The 18,184-nt window shown below is 41.8% G+C and overlaps 1 protein-coding gene across 1 annotated transcript; it reads left to right on the forward strand.

The window, feature by feature from the left end:
* Nucleotides 1-469: 469 nt before the first annotated feature.
* LOC307182630 (disintegrin and metalloproteinase domain-containing protein 20-like) lies at nt 470-2,909 on the forward strand (the record flags this gene model as incomplete). The annotated part of the gene is made up of 1 exon (XM_079914022.1): nt 470-2,909. The coding sequence occupies one exon, from the start codon at nt 470-472 to the stop codon at nt 2,861-2,863; it is 2,394 nt and encodes a 797-aa protein (XP_079770148.1). The 3' UTR covers nt 2,864-2,909.
* Nucleotides 2,910-18,184: the final 15,275 nt, after the last annotated feature.

Raw genomic sequence — 18,184 nt, forward strand, 5'->3', positions numbered from 1 at the left:
TCGCTGTGGGGAACGTCCTATGGCTGGAATCACTGAGACGTAGGGCAAGTATAAGTTTAACTTTATTAGAAACTATTATTATCCAGCCTACCTTTTCTACTCGTGACACTATTTATTCTTTTGTTCCGTAAATCACCCCCAACACATTCCATTTTTATAAAGTATGAGAGAATCTGATTCTTTCCTCAAAATTCTTACAAAAAGAAGCTTCCACTCTCCTCTTCCATTTCGTAATTTCTTGATTACAAATTGAAGCCTTGTCTCATTTTGGTTTCAGGGAAAAAATGTCAATCACTGTCTTAAAATTGCACCAAACCACTGATTCTTCCCCTGTGACTTCTCCAAGAGACCGTGGGACCATTAAGCCCAAGCTATACACTCCGTTTTTCCTAATTTCTCCCATGTTTCCTCCTCTCTAAGAGCCCTGTGCCAGGATCCCCAGGATCACTTAGCACAGCCCCTCCCCCTCATGAATACACCATTGTTATGTAAGAGCTTCCCCCTCCCTCCTCCACCTCTCTGGGGAGGCCCAGCCTCCAGCCTCTCTCTGCTCTCCTCAGGACTAGACTGCTTTTTAGGAGTTGCTGTTGCAGGGATAGTCTTGCCTGCCTCCCGCTGGAGTGGATTTCTTTGGTCACAGGCTTCTTCACTCATGGGGCCTGCCTGGGCCCAGGCCCACCTGGCAGGTGATCTCTGGCTGCCTCTGCTCTGGCTACTCCTGTTTCCGACCTGCTGCTCCCATGACCCCCCAGGTTGGCGCTTCACTTCCTCTGAAATTGTGATCCCCAGGAAGGTGTCCCACAGAGTGCGTGGAGCTGCAACACAAGGCCAGCTCTCCTACAAGATTCGCTTCAGTGGCCAAAGACACGTGCTTCACATGAGAGTCAAGAAGAGCTTGCTGCCCAGGCATTTTCCTGTTATCACCGATAACGACCAAGGCGCCATGCAGGAGGACTACCCTTTTATCCCCCGAGACTGTTACTACTTTAGCTACCTGGAAGGGGTTCCTGGGTCCATGGGCACACTGGACACCTGCTATGGGGGTCTGCGTGGCATGCTGCAGGTGGATGACTTCACTTACGAAATCAAACCACTGGAGGCTTCTTCCAAATTCGAGCATGTGATTTCTCAGCTTGTGTCGCAAAAAACACCAGCAGAGGATGCAAAATGTAAGATTGAAAGGGAAGATACAAATCAAGCATATGAGGAGCCGATGACTGCTGAGATACCTAGAGCAGGTCCTGCGTATTTGTGGTGGCCGCATAGGAAATACTTAAAACTTCACTACACAGTTTCTAGATCATTATTTCTTAGGAACCCTAATCATACACGTATAATAGAGTATGTAGTGATTATAAACAACATATTGCATAGCATTTTCTACCAGGGTCAACTTGAGGTTTTGATTCGTCTTATGTGCATATGGGATCGCTCGGATAAGGTGAATTTACATAGGTGGCCTAATGCTGCAACTGCAGTAAGGGAATTTGGTTTATGGAAATGGTGGGGATGGTTTAAACAAATTCCTCATGATACTTCAATGCTTTTCACAGCACATAAAATCGTTGGGTCCTCATATTTTAGCTCCCATGAAGGAATATGCAACCCCAATTGGGGAGCATCGTTTGTATTTGTTTTAAATTATCACATATTTTTAGCTGCAACTGTTGCAGCACATGCAATAGGTCATGTTCTGGGCTGTGTACACGATGGTCCAGGTTGTCACTGTTTTCGAAGAGAGCACTGCATCATGGCTCCTGAGCCTGGTCTTCTAGATATGATGAGCAATTGTACATATAGCCAACTGTATAGGCGGGTTTCTATGTGGGATCCTTGTTTGAGTATACCAAATGTACCATACCGTAATTTTCCTTATGTAGCTTCTCGCTGTGGTGACAAGATCATAGATCAGAGGGAAGAATGTGACTGTGGCACCTTAAAAGACTGTGCTAGGGATCCGTGTTGTCAGAACAATTGTTCCCTCACCCGTGGCAGTGATTGCAATGAAGGAAGTTGCTGTGTTAAGTGTAAATATGCTCAACCTGGAACTCTTTGCAGAGATACTCTTGGTATTTGTGATTTACCAGAATACTGTAACGGGACAACGCATGTTTGTGCAGCTGACACTTATATCCAGGATGGAACCCCATGTTCGCCATTAGCTGTTTGTGTGAAGGGAAACTGTAGTGACCGTGATATGCAGTGTCAAGCCCTCTTTGGCTATAAAGTAAAAGATGCTGCACCAGCATGCTATAATACATTGAATATCTTAGGTGACCGATTTGGGAACTGTGGTGTGAGGGTGCTTCAAGGAGGAGGAAAAACTGTAAGATGTGAAAAAGATGATGTTCTGTGTGGAATGCTGCACTGTGCTAATGTGAAGGTACTTCCTGGTGGTGGGGAGCACACTACATTTCATCATATAGTAGTACAAGGTACTAAACCAGAAAGCTGCTTTGGGTACGATGCCCACTTTGGGACAGACTCACCAGAAATGGGGCTTGTAGTGGATGGTGCATCATGTGGCCCAGGATCATACTGTAAGAACCAAAACTGTACTTCTTTTCAAGACATGCGTTTTGACTGTGATGTCAAGATGTGCAATTACAGAGGGGTATGCAACAACCGAAGACATTGTCACTGTCAGCGAGGCTGGAAACCACCAAATTGTAGCCAGAAAGGACCAGGCGGCAGTGTAGATAGTGGCCCCCCACCTGCCAGAGAAATAGGTATTCGAGCCAGGCTACTAGAGAATATAAACAGAGGAACAGCTCTACTGCTTCTTCGTCTTTCCCTTCTTTTGCTTTCAGCGGTGATAGGTGCCTTTTTCCATGTAAAAGATACTATGGAAAACAAAAAATAAACTGTTGGAAAAAATAACCTCTTGAACCCAAGTAAATACAAACTGGAACACACAAAATGGAGAAAATTACTTTGGCACTTACTGGAAGAAATGATCGATAATCACTCTTACAGGATTAATTACGTAATTCTATAACTCTTCCCAAGTTGTTATCTTGAAATAAAATGACTTGGCAATTTAAAAAGGGTCTGTGTGGTTAAATGCATTTAATATTTTATATCTGATCATAGTCTTACTACTCCTGTAGATGATAGTGGGAACTGTTAGATTCAACAACAAGAGGACTTATACTTATTTATGTTGTGCATACTAAAGTTTCACAGATATGCCTGTAGCACTCCTTGTTTGAACCGGTATGCACTTGTTTAATAGTTTATTAGACTTTCCCTTAGTTGATTATGTACTAGATTTGTGTCATTCGTTCATGTTTTTGCTAGTGTTAAATAAGCCTAACATAAAAGACACCTTGACAGATACAGTAGGAAGATCAAAAATTTTGGCTCATAAGTGCATGAATATCAACAGTAGTTCAACAACCTGCTAAGTATGTGATCTTGTCCAAAGTCATAGGCTTTCAGAGGATCAAGGTTATATGTGACACGTTACACTGAGAGATGAAATATACTTTTCTGGGGTTTTGTGATGGTCCAAAGAAAGGCCCCAAGAAGGGCCTGGAATATGTTAGGCACTTAATAAATGCTGACTCTTTCATTCTCATTATTATCTTGGGTAGTGCTAAAACAGAAGTATTCCAAGTATAAGAACTTCGGCATTTGATATCTTTTATTGTAAAGCCATCACACAAGGAGCCATTGATCACTGATTTATCACTTCTTATGGGCCCTAGTTATTAATGTCATACCATCTCACATTTAAAATCCTAGGAATTGCCCAAGCACAGCGAGTCTATAAAGTACAGGATGAAACTGCGTGCCTGATGTATAATACGTACAGGAACAAAAACTTACATAAAAGGAAACAGGAAGCAATCGCTTCATCAGAGAGTATTAGAAGCAGGTCTCATAAGTGAGATGTGTTATATTCGTGCTATTAAAATGTCTCAGACGTTGGATCAAATCCCTTTCTAAATATGGAGTCCAGATGAGGGTAGCTACCTAAGGGAAGAGGAAGGATGCAGCAGTAGAGAATCAATGGGATTGCCACTCTGTGACATTTTAATTTGTCCAACTTTTATAGAGTTCTCTTAGGCAGCATTTCTTGTCCACAGAGCTTATCCAGTAGAGTAATCTGGATCTTCATCCTTGACAGGTCTGAGACCCAGTTTACTATACCCTTGTCAAACATATGTTACTGCATTCGCTCTTTGCACCAATATCTATTAAAATCGAAGTTGGATGACCATTTACGAACATGGTTACTTTGCCTTGATCCAAAGGCACCTGATGAAAACAAAGTATCTTTCTTCCTGTGGGTCGGGGTGTGTGGTCGGGGTGATTTTGTTTCAAATTAGCAGTCCATTTGCCAAAAGGTGAAAACTGTGGCCCCTGTAGCTTTTTTTCTCTATTTCTATTTTTCTGATATCTATTCATGTCCTTATTGGTCTTTTTGCACTGGTGAAGGACCTTTTGTTTCCCTCAAGGTGTTTAATTTGTAGTACCATACAGTCAATTGTGTATGTTTTCTCTTTGGTTACCAGGCTATCTCCAAAATCTTGACCTAAGTGTTTTACCCTGAGGCTGAGTGTGATCTCCAGTCTATTTTATGTTTCTAAACAACATTTGATATTCCAGGTATAGGCCATACTTTTAAAAGGTGGCTGTCTCGTGTTAAGCTCCAACATGGGTATTCCTGAAAAGCAGTTTCTAATTGGTGCCAGATACGTGAGACTGAATCATTACAGCCAAGTTCATGTGGTTGGATTATTCCCAGTCAAATAAGGGCAGACACGCTCAGGGATAGCCTTAGAAGATTTTTTTTTTTCCTATTGCTAGGGCTATGGCATATCAAGAAAGGGTGAAGTTCCAGAACAAAGGTAAGTGGGAGCACCAGAAGGTGAAGAAGAGAATCAAGGGGGCAGAAAGGAAAACAGGGGGAAGGATAGGAGGAAGGTGAGAAAGGAGTGGGGTTGTGAGACACACAAACATAGGTAGACATAGAAAGACAAGGTCTCTGGGACAGGAAGAAGCAATGTGAAAGTTGTATACTAGGGGTCACAGAATATTAGAATCTGTTCAAAATCTTTCCTTTCTTGGCTTCTTTGTACCAACTTGATCTCAGAGAGACAGCAATGAGCTGTCCTGAAGAGGGATCTTAGTTCCCTGCCCAGGAATTGAACTTGGGTAGCCTGGGTGAAAAGCCAGGAATCCTAACCACTAGACCACCAGGGACTAGAGGCTAGAAGAAAAGTCCCCATGGCTCTTGCCCCCATTTGAAAGCAAGAATGTTTCAAGGAGGCAAAAACTGCAAAAACAGGTACAAATTTATTATTAGAGACACAGCTCAATAAATGGGAGAGCACCGGAGAAACAGTTTGTTTATTTAATACTGAAGCAAGACAGAAATACACACCCAGAGAGAAAGGAGAGAAGGAGTATGGGTGTCCTCTCTAATCTAATGAGGAGTGCAGTAAAGAGGTGATTTAAATCACTTATATAGGATGGTTCTTCCGGGTCTTTGTTTACCTTTGGTCAATCATCTTGTTGCTTTTTTCACACCTGATCTGTCCTAGGGCCCTCCCCAACATGCACGTGCAACATTTTGCTAAGATGGATCCCACCGCAGAGGCCCCTGGGGGTATGTCCACAGGTTATTAGGGGGTGGCGCCCCTCCCTTTTTGACCCCCGAGGAGCCTTCCTGCGCATGTGCAGACAGGGAAGTTTTCCTTGACCTCAGGAGTGGTCATCTTATCTCTTTACTTCAGCAGAGCTCAGCTCCTGCCACTAGCTTTGCCCTTGGAGTGTCTGGGGCGAGAACAAAGCTTCACTTTTACTCCACTTGACAAACACCAGCTGTGCAGCCCAGGGGCCCATCTATCTCTACCTCAAACTGAGGTAGGCTGCCCATGGTGTGATGGCTATTCTAATGCCCTTTCTTCTAAGGTGCCACACTCACAAGTCTGACATGCCCAAGGAACCAAAGGGCCACTACAGTTTGAGATCGTACTCAATGAAACCATGCAACTTTGAGAAGAAATTAATAGAGTAAGGATCTTTCTGGCAGACCGTATTTCTAGAGTAAATCTGACCAGCAGTTTGGGTAAAAGAGGAGTTTGCCCGGGTAAAAGAAGTCTGAGGTAGAAGGAGGGACATGACCTACCTTAGGAAAAATGCCTAATTCTCTGCTTGTCCAAAATTCTCCAGAAAGCAGAAGAAAATTACTGACCTCAGTCTGACAAAAGGTTGACCTTCAAGGGATGGTCATGGCCCCGCAACTCCAACTATGAAGAAACAAACAAAAAAACCAAAAACAAACAAAAAATAATAAGAAGAGATGGAGGACTTACCTCCACACCAAAGATCAGTTGATCAGTTCTGTTTTTGACCCCACCAGGCAGTGCTGGAAATTCTTCCACCTTCTCCCAAGCAATGGCACCAACTTTTTTTTTTTTTTTTAAGATTTCTGTGACTCCAATAGAGGGTAAAGCCTTCACTGAGTTGAGGCATAACAGAGAACAACAGCAGACCAGGTGACTTCACAGCTGAAGCAGGCTCAGGGTTTCTGTAAGAGGAAGAATCGGAGGAACTGTCCTATATTTTAACTTTAGCAGCAGTTTCACCTTTAACCAAGACGAGTGCTTGAGGCTCTTTCCTGTTATCCTGCCCCTTGAAGGAGTCCCGATAACCAACAGAACACTATTGCTGAGAACTGTTTCTGCAAGCCTTGTGGTAGTTTTAGCTACTCATGGGGTATGAGTATAAGAAAGGAGAAAGTAGATGGGGAAGAGTACAACATACAGGAAAAACAGGAGACTCTCTATATTGTTTGTTAAAAAATTTTGCATCTTTATCCTCGAGGAGTCTGAGACCTCTCAGGCCAAGATTGTTGCACAAGTCCATTCCAGTTACCATTGCCCAAGCAAGGGAGTTCCAGGAGTCTGGCAAGAGTATCACCTGCGTTCCAAAGGTAATCCTCCAAGCCTCTACTGAGGAATAGCAGCCTTAACTTCCCTGCTACTCCGGGTCAATGACTCCATCCATAATGGTGACTCCTGCTCTCACAAGCTAGTCTTTGGACATATGATGACTGAGGGGCCTTGATGGCCACTGTACCTTGCAGTTCCATGGCATTCATGCTGTATCCTTGGCAAAAGTGCATTCTCTGTGGACCAAGACCTACCTACAGCCCTGGAGAATACACAGTTGCTGGGAGGACAAGCAGAAAAACCACCAGTGGATCATTAAGAGTCATGGTAAGTAGGGCCACCCAACTTCTACTCCTTGCTTCCCAGTCCCATATATTCCTCATAATGGATATACAGTACCATGTAGCAGTCTTTGATTGAACATACACACTGTACCCTGAAGGATGGCACTCTATCCTTCCAGGATATTGTTTCTGAGCTGATGTTTCGGCCGTGCCTTCAGTAGCTCATTGCAGTGCAGTGTGCGGGTGGTTGCCAGTGAATACTTGATGTGGTGCAAACAATGGATTCCATTGGGATGGGCCCATTCCTTTACCTCATTCACTGAAGGCTGAGGTCTCTGTTCACATCCTAAGCCACGTGGGATTCCATGGTTAAAGATCACACATTTCATAAGCAAGCCCCCAATACTGATGCTGGCTGTGGCTCTGCAGGCACAAAAGGCTACTTATCACATCTAGAATTACTATCTATTCTTGCGAGGACCAAATGCTGGCCCTTCCAGATTGGAAGGGGCCCACGGCAGTTGACTTCCCACCAATTAACTGCTAGGTCTTCTTGAGAAATAATGACTTCTCAGGACTTCAGCAATGATCTTTGTTGTGGCAAGTTGGACATTTAGAGATGGTAGTACCTGGACTGACTTTCTTGGCAAGTGGGAGTCTATGCTATTGAGCTCAGTGTAGCCACTACCTCTGCCACCATGGCCACTCTGTTCATGTGCCCATTGTGCCAGTTCCATGGTGGTTAATGGTGAAGATTGTCTAATGTTGATTGGCTGAGTCATTTTGTCTGCCTGGTTGCTCAGGGCCTTTTCCAGGATGGATGCTTCTTGATAGGCATGAAGCTGTGCTACAAAAATCCAATCAAAAATGTGCAGAAGGGCTTCCCTGGTGGCACAGTGGTTGAGCGTCCGCCTGCCGATGCAGGGGACACGGGTTCGTGCCCCGGTCCAGGAAGATCCCACATGCCGCGGAGCGGCTGGGCCCGTGAGCCATGGCCGCTGAGCCTGCGCATCCGGAGCCTGTGCTCCGCAACGGGAGAGGCCACAACAGTGAGAGGCCCGCGTACAGCAAAAAAAAAAAAAAAAAAAAAAAGTGCAGAAGACCTACATGGACATTTCTCCAAAGAAGACATACAGATGGCCAAGAAGTGTATGAAAAGATGCTCAACATCGCTAATTATTAGAGAAATGCAAATCAAAATCACAATGACGTATCGCCTCACAACTGTCAGAATGGCCATCATTAAAAAGTCTACAAATGATAAATGCTGGAGAGGATGTGGGGGAAAGGGAACACTTTTATACTGTTGGTGGGCATGTAAATTGGTGCAGTCACCATGGAAAGCAGTATGGAGATTCCTTAAAAAGCTAAAAATAGAACTACCATAAGATTCAGCAATTCCACTCCTGGGTATATATCCGGATAAAATGAAAACACTAATTCAAAAATATACACACACCCCAATGTTCATAGCAGCACTATTTACAATAGCCAAGACATGGAAACAACCCACATGCCCATCTACAGACGATTAATTTAAGAAGATATGGTATGTGGGACTTCCCTGGTGGTCCAGGGGTTAAGACTCTGCTCTACCAGCACAGGGATCACGGGTTCGACCCCTGTTAGGGTAACTAAGATCCCACATGCTGTGTGGCGTGGCCAAAAGATTTAAAAAAAAAACCTGTGGTATGTGTATACCCTGGAATAGTACTCAGCCATAAAAAATGAAATATTGCCATTTGCTGCAACATGGATGGACCTAGATAATATTATACTAAGTGAAGTAAGTCAGGCAGAAAAAAGACAAACATTATATGATATCACTTACATGTGGAGTCTAAAAAATAATACAAATGAATCTATATGCCAAACAGAAACAGACTCACAGACATAGAAAACAAACATATGGTTACCAAAGGGGGAAGGGAGGGAGTGGAGGGATAAATTAGGAGTATGGGATTAACAGATACAAACTACTATACACAAAATAGATAAGCAAAAGGGATTTACTATATAGTACAGGGAACTCTATTCAATATCTTCTAAGAACCTATAATGGAAAATAATCTGCACCATATAGTGATAGATAGATAGATACACATAGAGATATATAGAGAGATATATCTGAATCATTTTGCTATAAACTGAAACTAACATAATATTGTAAATCAACTATACTTAAAAAAGAGAATCTTCACACTTCCTGATTGCAGCTATATGAGCAGCCACAGAGCTCTACCCTAGAACACCTTTTTCTCTGACACTCTAGTCCTTTTTATTTCAGGCCCTGACCAGCTCACAAGGCTCTTAGCCACCTGAAATAGTCTAATTGGAGACCTTCCACATAAGGTAGACGACCAAGGTACTAGCCATAAAACTGCCCAAGAATATTAGTTTTTGTTATTTCTCTCTTTTTAGAGTCATCTCTGAAGAGGAATATTATGCAGTCATCTTCCATGTTTGGTTTGAACCCACATACCAAGCCCACCCAACCATGCACCAAAGTCAGGCATTTTATTCCTCATTTAGCTGACTGAACAAAACCCCCATGTGGGCATATATGGAAGCTGAGTGAAGTGACTGGTGAAACCATGGTGAGTGATACGATGACTTCAAATACCTGCTCATACAACGTACACATGTCTTCTCCTCTTGTATGAGCTTGGTATTGGATGTTCTATTTTGAGTTTTCTGTGAATTGCTGCCAGATCCATCTGATTTTATGGATTGCCAGGCCCAGAGAAACCTAGCTGATACACAATGATTCAGGACATGTGCTCATATGGGGCCACATGGACTAAAAGCTCACTTTGCTCAGGTTCCCCCAATGCACAGAGAGCTGTTTCTCCATAGTCTGATGGCATGGCCTTGTTACAAAACCCTACAGCCTATGTTGTGATTCTCCTTTGGGGCCTGCCACAGATTCCACACCACATCTTCACCCCTACCACCAGTTTCCCACAGGGTCAAAGACATCAGCCGTGCCAGACTTTATGGCCCAAATTATGGCTTCTGCTTACACAGGCTAGCAAGAAAGCAAGGCCCTTTCTTGCCTTGTGTTCCCACTCAAAGATGGCCACCTTCATTATCATCCAGCATCATATTCATAGGTGTGAAATGTTTGCTTCAGTAATGCAAAGAAGTATATATATCAGCCAGCACCTTCCTTGTGGTAAGGAAGGCACCATGAAGCAATTTGCCTTTACTCTCGGGGTATGTCTGAATATTACCTATACCACTGTAAACCTAAATACTCCGATAATGTGAATTGTCCCTGAATCTTTGTAAGATTTATCTCCTAACCTTGCAATGTATATCTCCTTATAAGCCCTCTAATGAACTAACCAACTCACGTTCGCCTGGTCCCATCAGCATGATGCTCTTGATATAATGAATCAGTACGATGTCCTCTGTATGTTCTGAGGGTCTAAATCTGTTCAGATAATATGCCAGATGTAGAAAGGTGGACATGGCCCTGGAGGCAAATATACAAATATGGTTATCCATGCCACATGAATGCTACCTTCTTTTGATGCTTTTTTCTGATCCAAATAGAAATTGAGTAGTTAACCAAATCAATGGCTGCATGCTATGCACCTGAGGCCATTTTAATATCCTCTAGCAATGATAGTATATCTGACATAGAAGCCACAGTAAAACATTATACTTGGGAGAGTTAGTTGTCTATAATCACTCATTAGGATCGATAAGTTTCCTGTAAAGGCTGGATTGGTGATTTCAATGGTGATGTGAAACGTATAACCACTACTGCCTCTTTTAGTCTTTAATGGTGACGCTTGTGTCTACCTTCCCACGGTGAACAAATTCTAGTTGTTTCTTCTGAATTCTAGTTGTTTCTCTATCCCTATCATATTGTCTCCCAAGGAAATGGTTGTAGGTTTCTTGGGGAAAGGACTGGGAGAATCACTACATAATCTATTTGTCATGATGTTGATATGTCCTTCCTCCCAGGAGCACAGCGATCTCTTTAGTCAACAGAGTCTGTATTTGAAAATTAGCTTTGCCACATGAACTGAGCAGGCATCACTATTTTTTTTTTTTTTTTGGTGCGACCATTCTCAGTCTCCTGCTCCTCCCACTTTGCCTTCTTCTGATTATAGATGTTAAGCAGCACTCTCTGACTACTCATCTGTTTGTCTTAGAATGACATTGTCTGTTAGCACCTCAGAAGTCCTTAGGTGAAAGGTAAATCACTTCAGCAGCCCCTCCAATATTGGCAATTTTGATGCTAATTCTGGTCCTGTAGTTTCAGGCTCTTAAGTGCAGCCCCTGACCTCTGTTACTTGGGAGAACTCATTATCCTCAGAGCTCTTAACAAACACTGGTCTGTGACAATGTATCATCAGACTGTTCTACAGATGAGGGACTCAACTGAACTCCTTAAAGATGATGTTGCCCCTTGCACCAGTACATTTTAAATAATTTGTATTGATGTATAATTGACATATAATATTCTATTAGTTTTAGGTGTACATCACTAATCATTAGGGATATTAAACACTTGTCAGAATGGCTATCATCAAAAAGACAACAAATAACAAGTGTTGGCAAGATGTGGAAAAAAGGGAACCTTCGTGCACTGTTAGTGGGAATGTAAATTGGTGCAGCCACTATGGAAAAGAGTATGGAAGTTCTTCAAAAAATGAAAAATAGAACTACCGTACAATCCAGCAGTTCCCTTCCTGGTTACTTATCCTGAGAAAATGAAAATACTAATTTGAAAAGATAAATGTACCCCAATGTTCATTGCAGCATTACTTACAATAGCCAAGATAGGGGGGCAACCTAAGAGTCCATCCATAGTTGAATAGATAAAGAAGATGTGATATATATATATATATATGTATTTATATATATGTATTTTTATATATGTGGTATGCATTACATATATATATATACACACAATACATCTATAGAGTAAAACATTACTTAGCCATAAAAAAGAATGAAATCTTGTCATTTGTGGCAACATGAATGGCCTTAAATGGTATTATGCTTAGTGAAACAAGTCACCCAAAGAATGACAAATACTATATGATTTCACTTGTATGTGAAATCTAAAAATCAAGACAGGGCTTCCCTAGTGGTGCAGTGGTTAAGAATCCGCCTGTCAATGCAGGGGACATGGATTCGATCCCTGGTCTGGGAAGATCCCACATGCCGTGGAGCAACTAAGCCTGGGTACCACAACTACTGAACCTGTGCTCTAGAGCCTGCAAGCCACAACTACTGAGCCCGTGCACCACAGCTATTGGAGCTTGTGTGCCTAGAGCCCATGCCCTGCAACAAAGAGAAGCCATCACAATAAGAAGCCCACGCACTGCAACGAAGAGTAACCCCTGCCCGCCGCAACTAGAGAAAGCCCACGCACAGCAACGAAGACCCAATGCAGCCAAAAATAAAAACAATAAATAAATTTATAAAAAAATAAAAATAAATAAAAATCAAGACAAATGAACAAACATAACAAAATAGAAACATAGTCATAGATACAGAGAACAGATACAGAGAACAGACGGTTGCCAGAGGGGAGGCAGGGGAGGAGAGATTGAGAGGTAGAAACTTCCAGTTACAGAACTAATGAGTCATGGCTATGACACGTACTCTGTGCAGTATATAGTCAATAATCATGTAATGTCTTTGCATGGTGACAGATGGTAAGTAGACTTATCATGGTGATCATTTTGAAATGTATAGAAATATGGAATCACTATGCTATATACCAGGAACTAATATAGCGTTTTTGGTCAATTATACCTCGAAACAAACAAACAAACAAACTCACAGAACACGAGATTAGATTTGTGCTTACCGCAGGCAGGGTTGTGGGGAGGGATGAAGGTAGTCACAAAGTACAAACTTCCAGTTTTACAATAAGTAAATCCAGGATTGTAGTGTACCACAGGATAAATATAATTAACACTGCTGTGTGTTATATGTGAAAGTCATTAAGAGAGTAAATCCCGAGGTCTCATCACAAGGAAAATATAATTGTTTCTAATTGCTTAATATTGTATCTTTACGAGATGGATGTTTACTAAACTTATTGTGGTAATCATTTCATGATGTAAGTTACATCATTATGCTGTACACTTATACAGAGCTGTTTTTCAATTACATCTCAATAAAATTGGAAGAAGACATTGCAATTAAAAATATAAAATAAAAATTGTATAGATAAAACTTTAAAAAAATTAAAAATAAAGTGAAGGAGGCTCACCTGCTTATATTAAAGCATCAGCCTGAGGGGCAGGCATCTAATTTAACACATGCATCCGGGAGCCTGCTGGAATACTCTCCAGTGACAGAGACTGGTGGGTGCCATCTTTGCACTCTCCCTTTGCCATGCTCCAGAGCACCCGTTTCTCCTGGAAGGGACCTTTTCCATGCGTCTGCCGCCCAGATCTTTGCGGCTGCTGCCAAAGGCGTGCATCTTAACTGCCTGGCTCTGGAGGCCAGGGGAGTTTGCGTTCCTGTCCCGTAGGACTGTAATAACTGATGTCACCTAGAAAGGCGCTCATACCCCTCTGTCTGGCACCCAGATATTTGTGGCTGCTGCCAGGAGACACCTCTACATTGCCTGGCTCTGGAGGACAGTGGGACTTATGATCTTGGGTCCCACAGGATTGTAGCCAAGAGAGAAAGAGTTCTTAAACAGCTACCGCCCCCAGGACACAGCAAAAGGCAACAGACCCAAATGCTTGGTCTTTCTGTGAAGGAAGCCTATTAGCTAACCATCATGACTGCGATCTGAGGGGCAGGCCTCTAACTAAACATTCATCTAAGGGCTGACTCTAATCCTTTTCAGAGACCTTGGAGGGCGGGCACTGTCTTAAAGCTCTCCCTCTGCTACACTCCAGTGCACCAGTGTCTCCTGGAGGGGAGTTTTACTCCACCACACTGCTGGTGACTTAGTTTTTTATGTCTGGTGGCCTGGTTTTTGCAGCTGCCACCCATGGGACACCCCTTGTTCACCTGGCTCTGGGGGACAGTGAGGGGGTGGGGTGGCTTGTATTCCCATCTCTCCCCTGCTTAGAAATCCCCTAGAAGTTTCCAGCTCCCCTTTAACATCTAGCTTCTCCACCCATCAGTCCATTCTAATACCAACTACTTACTCATTTATGCTTCTTTTCAAATTTGCCTTATTTTCTCATTGTCACTCTAGACTCCAATCCTTCCTCTTGGGTTTCTAAATTTTCCCTGGGCATCCACTCTGGGGCTCCACAAAAAGTGGTACTTTTTTGTTTGAGGGATACCCAACATATGTAGACAGTAAAGGGCTTTGCACCTAGGGAGGACATAAAGGACAAGCCATAAGAACTCAAATTCTTCCAGAAACCTTCAAACAACTGGCAAAGGAAGTTGATATCAGGTCGGTGATGATACAGTGTCGGGGAAAAGGCTCTTGAATCCATGAAATGGTAAATTCCTTTAAGGAACCAGTAAAAGTACCTATATAATAGTCCCTAAGAAGATCTTAATAGAGGAGGAATAAAATTTTGCACTAGACTTTCTTAAAATTAATTAATTAGTTAATTAATTTTTGGCTGCATTGGGTCTTTGTTGCTGTGCGTTGCTTTACTTGCGGTGACATGGGCTATTCTTTCGTTGTGGTGGCAGCCTTGTCATTGTGGTGGCTTCTCTTGTTGCGGAGCACAGGCTCTAGGTGTGCGGGCTTAGTAGTTGTGGCTCACGGGCTCTAGAGTGCAGGCTCAGTAGTTGTGGCGTGCGGGCTTAGTTGCTCCCCAGCAAGTGGGATCTTCCCGGACCAGGGATCGAATTCGTGTCCCTTGCATTGGCCGGAGGATTCTTAACAGCTGCGCCACCAGGGAAGCCCCTGAACTAGACTTTTGCAAGATATGGTTTGGCTCAATTAACGTGAATGTTTCCTCCTGTGTCACAGCCAACTGCCTAGTTCTTCTTAATGGTAAATTTCCAATTTCCATAGTAATTGTTATGTTCGACTTTTAAATGATCATTTATGTTTTATCACCAAAACATCAATTTATCTAGCTGTTCAATTGATTTACTGTAATAGACTATAACTTGAAATTCTCATGTAATCATTTTTATTTTCTTTGACACGTTTTTATTTTCTGCCTCATCCCTAACATTAATTTGTTTCCCTTAATCTATTAATTGATTCTTTGTACTAACCAGCTTTTGGTTTTATTGATCCATTCTTCTGGTTTTGTTTGTTTTCCATGTCTTTTATCTTAGCTTTTCTTTTGACTAATTCTCTCTTTATACTTTCTCTTGGTTCTTCTTTTTCTTTTTTTGTAAGTCGGATATTTATTTTCTGTCATCTTAAATAATAGATTTCATATGAAAATTTTTTCCTTTTTATTACTTGCCACATAACTTATAATTTCTATTTTGATACCCTTTTTGATTTGGGGGGTTATGCAAAGTAGTATTACTAATAGTGTTATAGATCTTAAAAGTTCTCAACACAAGGACAAAATATTGTAACTATATGAGGTGATGAATGTTAATTTATTGTGGTTATCATTTCACAATATATATGTATATCCAGTTATGTTGTTCACATTAATCTTATATAATGTTATGTGTCAATTTATCTCAATAAAACTGAAAAAAAATTAAATTAAAAAAAGTGTTACATGATGTTGAAGTGGCACTTTAGTAAGCAGATTTACTTTTGAGGTGTCAAGTTCTATTTTTATTGGATGTGCATTGTGTTTTGTTGTATAGGAAACTTTATAGTACAATGATATTTGACTTTTTTTTTAACCGGAGCAACAGATGTCACTCAAGCACTTAAAACACACATACAGATAGGCCATTTTTTAAAATATTTATTTATTTATTTTTGGCTGTGTTGGGTCTTCGCTTCTGTGCGAGGGCTTTCTCCAGTTGCGGCGAGTGGGGTCCACTCTTCATCGCGGTGCACAGGCCTCTCACTGTCACGGCCTCTCCCGTTGTGGAGCACAGGCTCCAGACGCGCAGGCTCAGTAGTTGTGACTCACGGGCTTAGTTGCTCCGCGGCATGTGGGATCTTCCCAGACCAGGGCTCGAACCCGTGTCCCCTGCATTGGCAGGCAGATTCTCCACCACTGCGCCACCAGGGAAGCCCACAGATAGGCCATTTTTTTTAATGGTTTCCTTTCCAAAAAGTTTATCTTTAGATTAAAATACACTTTACTTGCCCTGGATTCAAAGATTTGTCTTTACATTTCTAAATATGTTTTTCTGCAAAGGTTTGTAAACATAAATTTCAATAGATAAAATCCTGTTTCACCATTGACTTATATCATAAAAGCACACATTCACCTGCTCAGAAAGGAAGCCCTGGTTAGCTTAATTGACAGTATTCAGAAAGCTTTCAATGGGCTTTATAGTCCCATGGCAATTGGAAAGTTAGAATTTTCCTGATTTTCTCTACTTCATGAAACTTGTTTTTAATCAACGTAGTAAGTGTACTTCAAGACAATGCAATTAACTTTGAATTTTTTTGCTTTCACTAATCTGTACAGAAGAGATCTCTAGCACTTTTGTATAGAAGAGTTACCTTTGATTCTCTGCAAAGTGTTATGCAGCAGATTTTTGTTTGGTTTAGGAATCAGTAATGGGGGATTCTTCACTGTATAGCATGGTATGGGAAACTCTTGCCACCTTTCCAGTTGCCATTTCATTTGTTTTTCCAAAAAGTATGAATTATGGTTTAGGACTATGAAAAAAGTCATGGAGGACAGAAATGTATTAGGCACAGTCCCATTCATCCCGTAGCCTATACTCTATAAAAAGTAATAAGACAACTACATGAATAATTCTAAAACTGGATTGTTAATGATCACTATCAGGAGAAATGTGCAATAAAGGCAAAACGGTGAATTTCCTAATTGAATAATGTCAAGGACTAATTTTAAGTGGTTTGAAATTGGACTGAATTGGAAACTGAGTAGCCAACTCTCTAGTTCTAGCTATAGAAATTAGTTAGAATGGAGGGAAAGACTCCTTACTCCCTCCAAAAGGAGATCTTTGTGGAATGTTGACTTTGAGGTGTTAGAAAACCATTTAGGCTACTAGAAATGTAGCAGAAGTCATGCACACTGTGATAAAATTTGAAGCCAAGGTGAAAGTTCAGTTTACCCAGCAAAGAGGATACAGCAATAGTTCTCATAGTGTAGTCCCTGGACCACCACCACCAGCAGCAGCATCTGGAAGCTTGTTAGAAAACCCAGTTTTTCAGGTCCCATTCCAGATCTACTGAACCAGAAACCTTGGGGATGGAACACAGCAATCTGTGTTTTGATAAAGTCTCCAGGGGATCCTGTGCACACTACAGTTTGAGAGTCACTGGGACAAATAAAAAAAAATGGAAGAGAGCTAAAGACCCCAGTTGAAGGTTTATAAGGCTGAAGAAGACAAAAGGAAGTCTCAAAGTTGGAGAGGATCCATGGGAGCCAAACATTCATGGAAGCCATGCGAGGAGAGAATTTCAAGAAGGAGATAGTCAGTATTGTCAAATGTTATAGGAAGTTTAGTTCAAGTTGGGGCATTTGTACTAGTTCACAAATAGTACAGATGTGAACTGTTGTGCAAGCTTCTTAACCTTTCTGAGCCTCAATGTGTGCACCTGTAAAATGAGTCTGGAATCATGCTCTTCCAAAATTTTAAGATTTTTAGTGAATTAAATTATATACTAGATGTCAATTATGAAACCAGATGATTCATGAAGTAATCTTTCTGTACCATAGCCATTAAATTTGGCCATAGTTCTAAAACCTAACTTTGGTATTAAAGCTCTCAAGATTGGTGATTTTTTTTTTTTTTTTTTTTTTTTTTTTTTTTTTTGCGGTACGTGGGCCTCTCACTGTTGTGGCCTCTCCCGTTGCGGAGCACAGGCTCCAGACGCGCAGGCTCAGCGGCCATGGCTCACGGGCTTAGTCGCTCCACGGCATGTGGGATCTTCCCAGACCAGGGCACGAACCCGCATCCACTGCATCG

The sequence above is a fragment of the Stenella coeruleoalba genome, assembly GCF_951394435.1.
Source record: "Stenella coeruleoalba genome assembly, chromosome: 2".
NCBI lineage: Eukaryota > Metazoa > Chordata > Mammalia > Artiodactyla > Delphinidae > Stenella > Stenella coeruleoalba.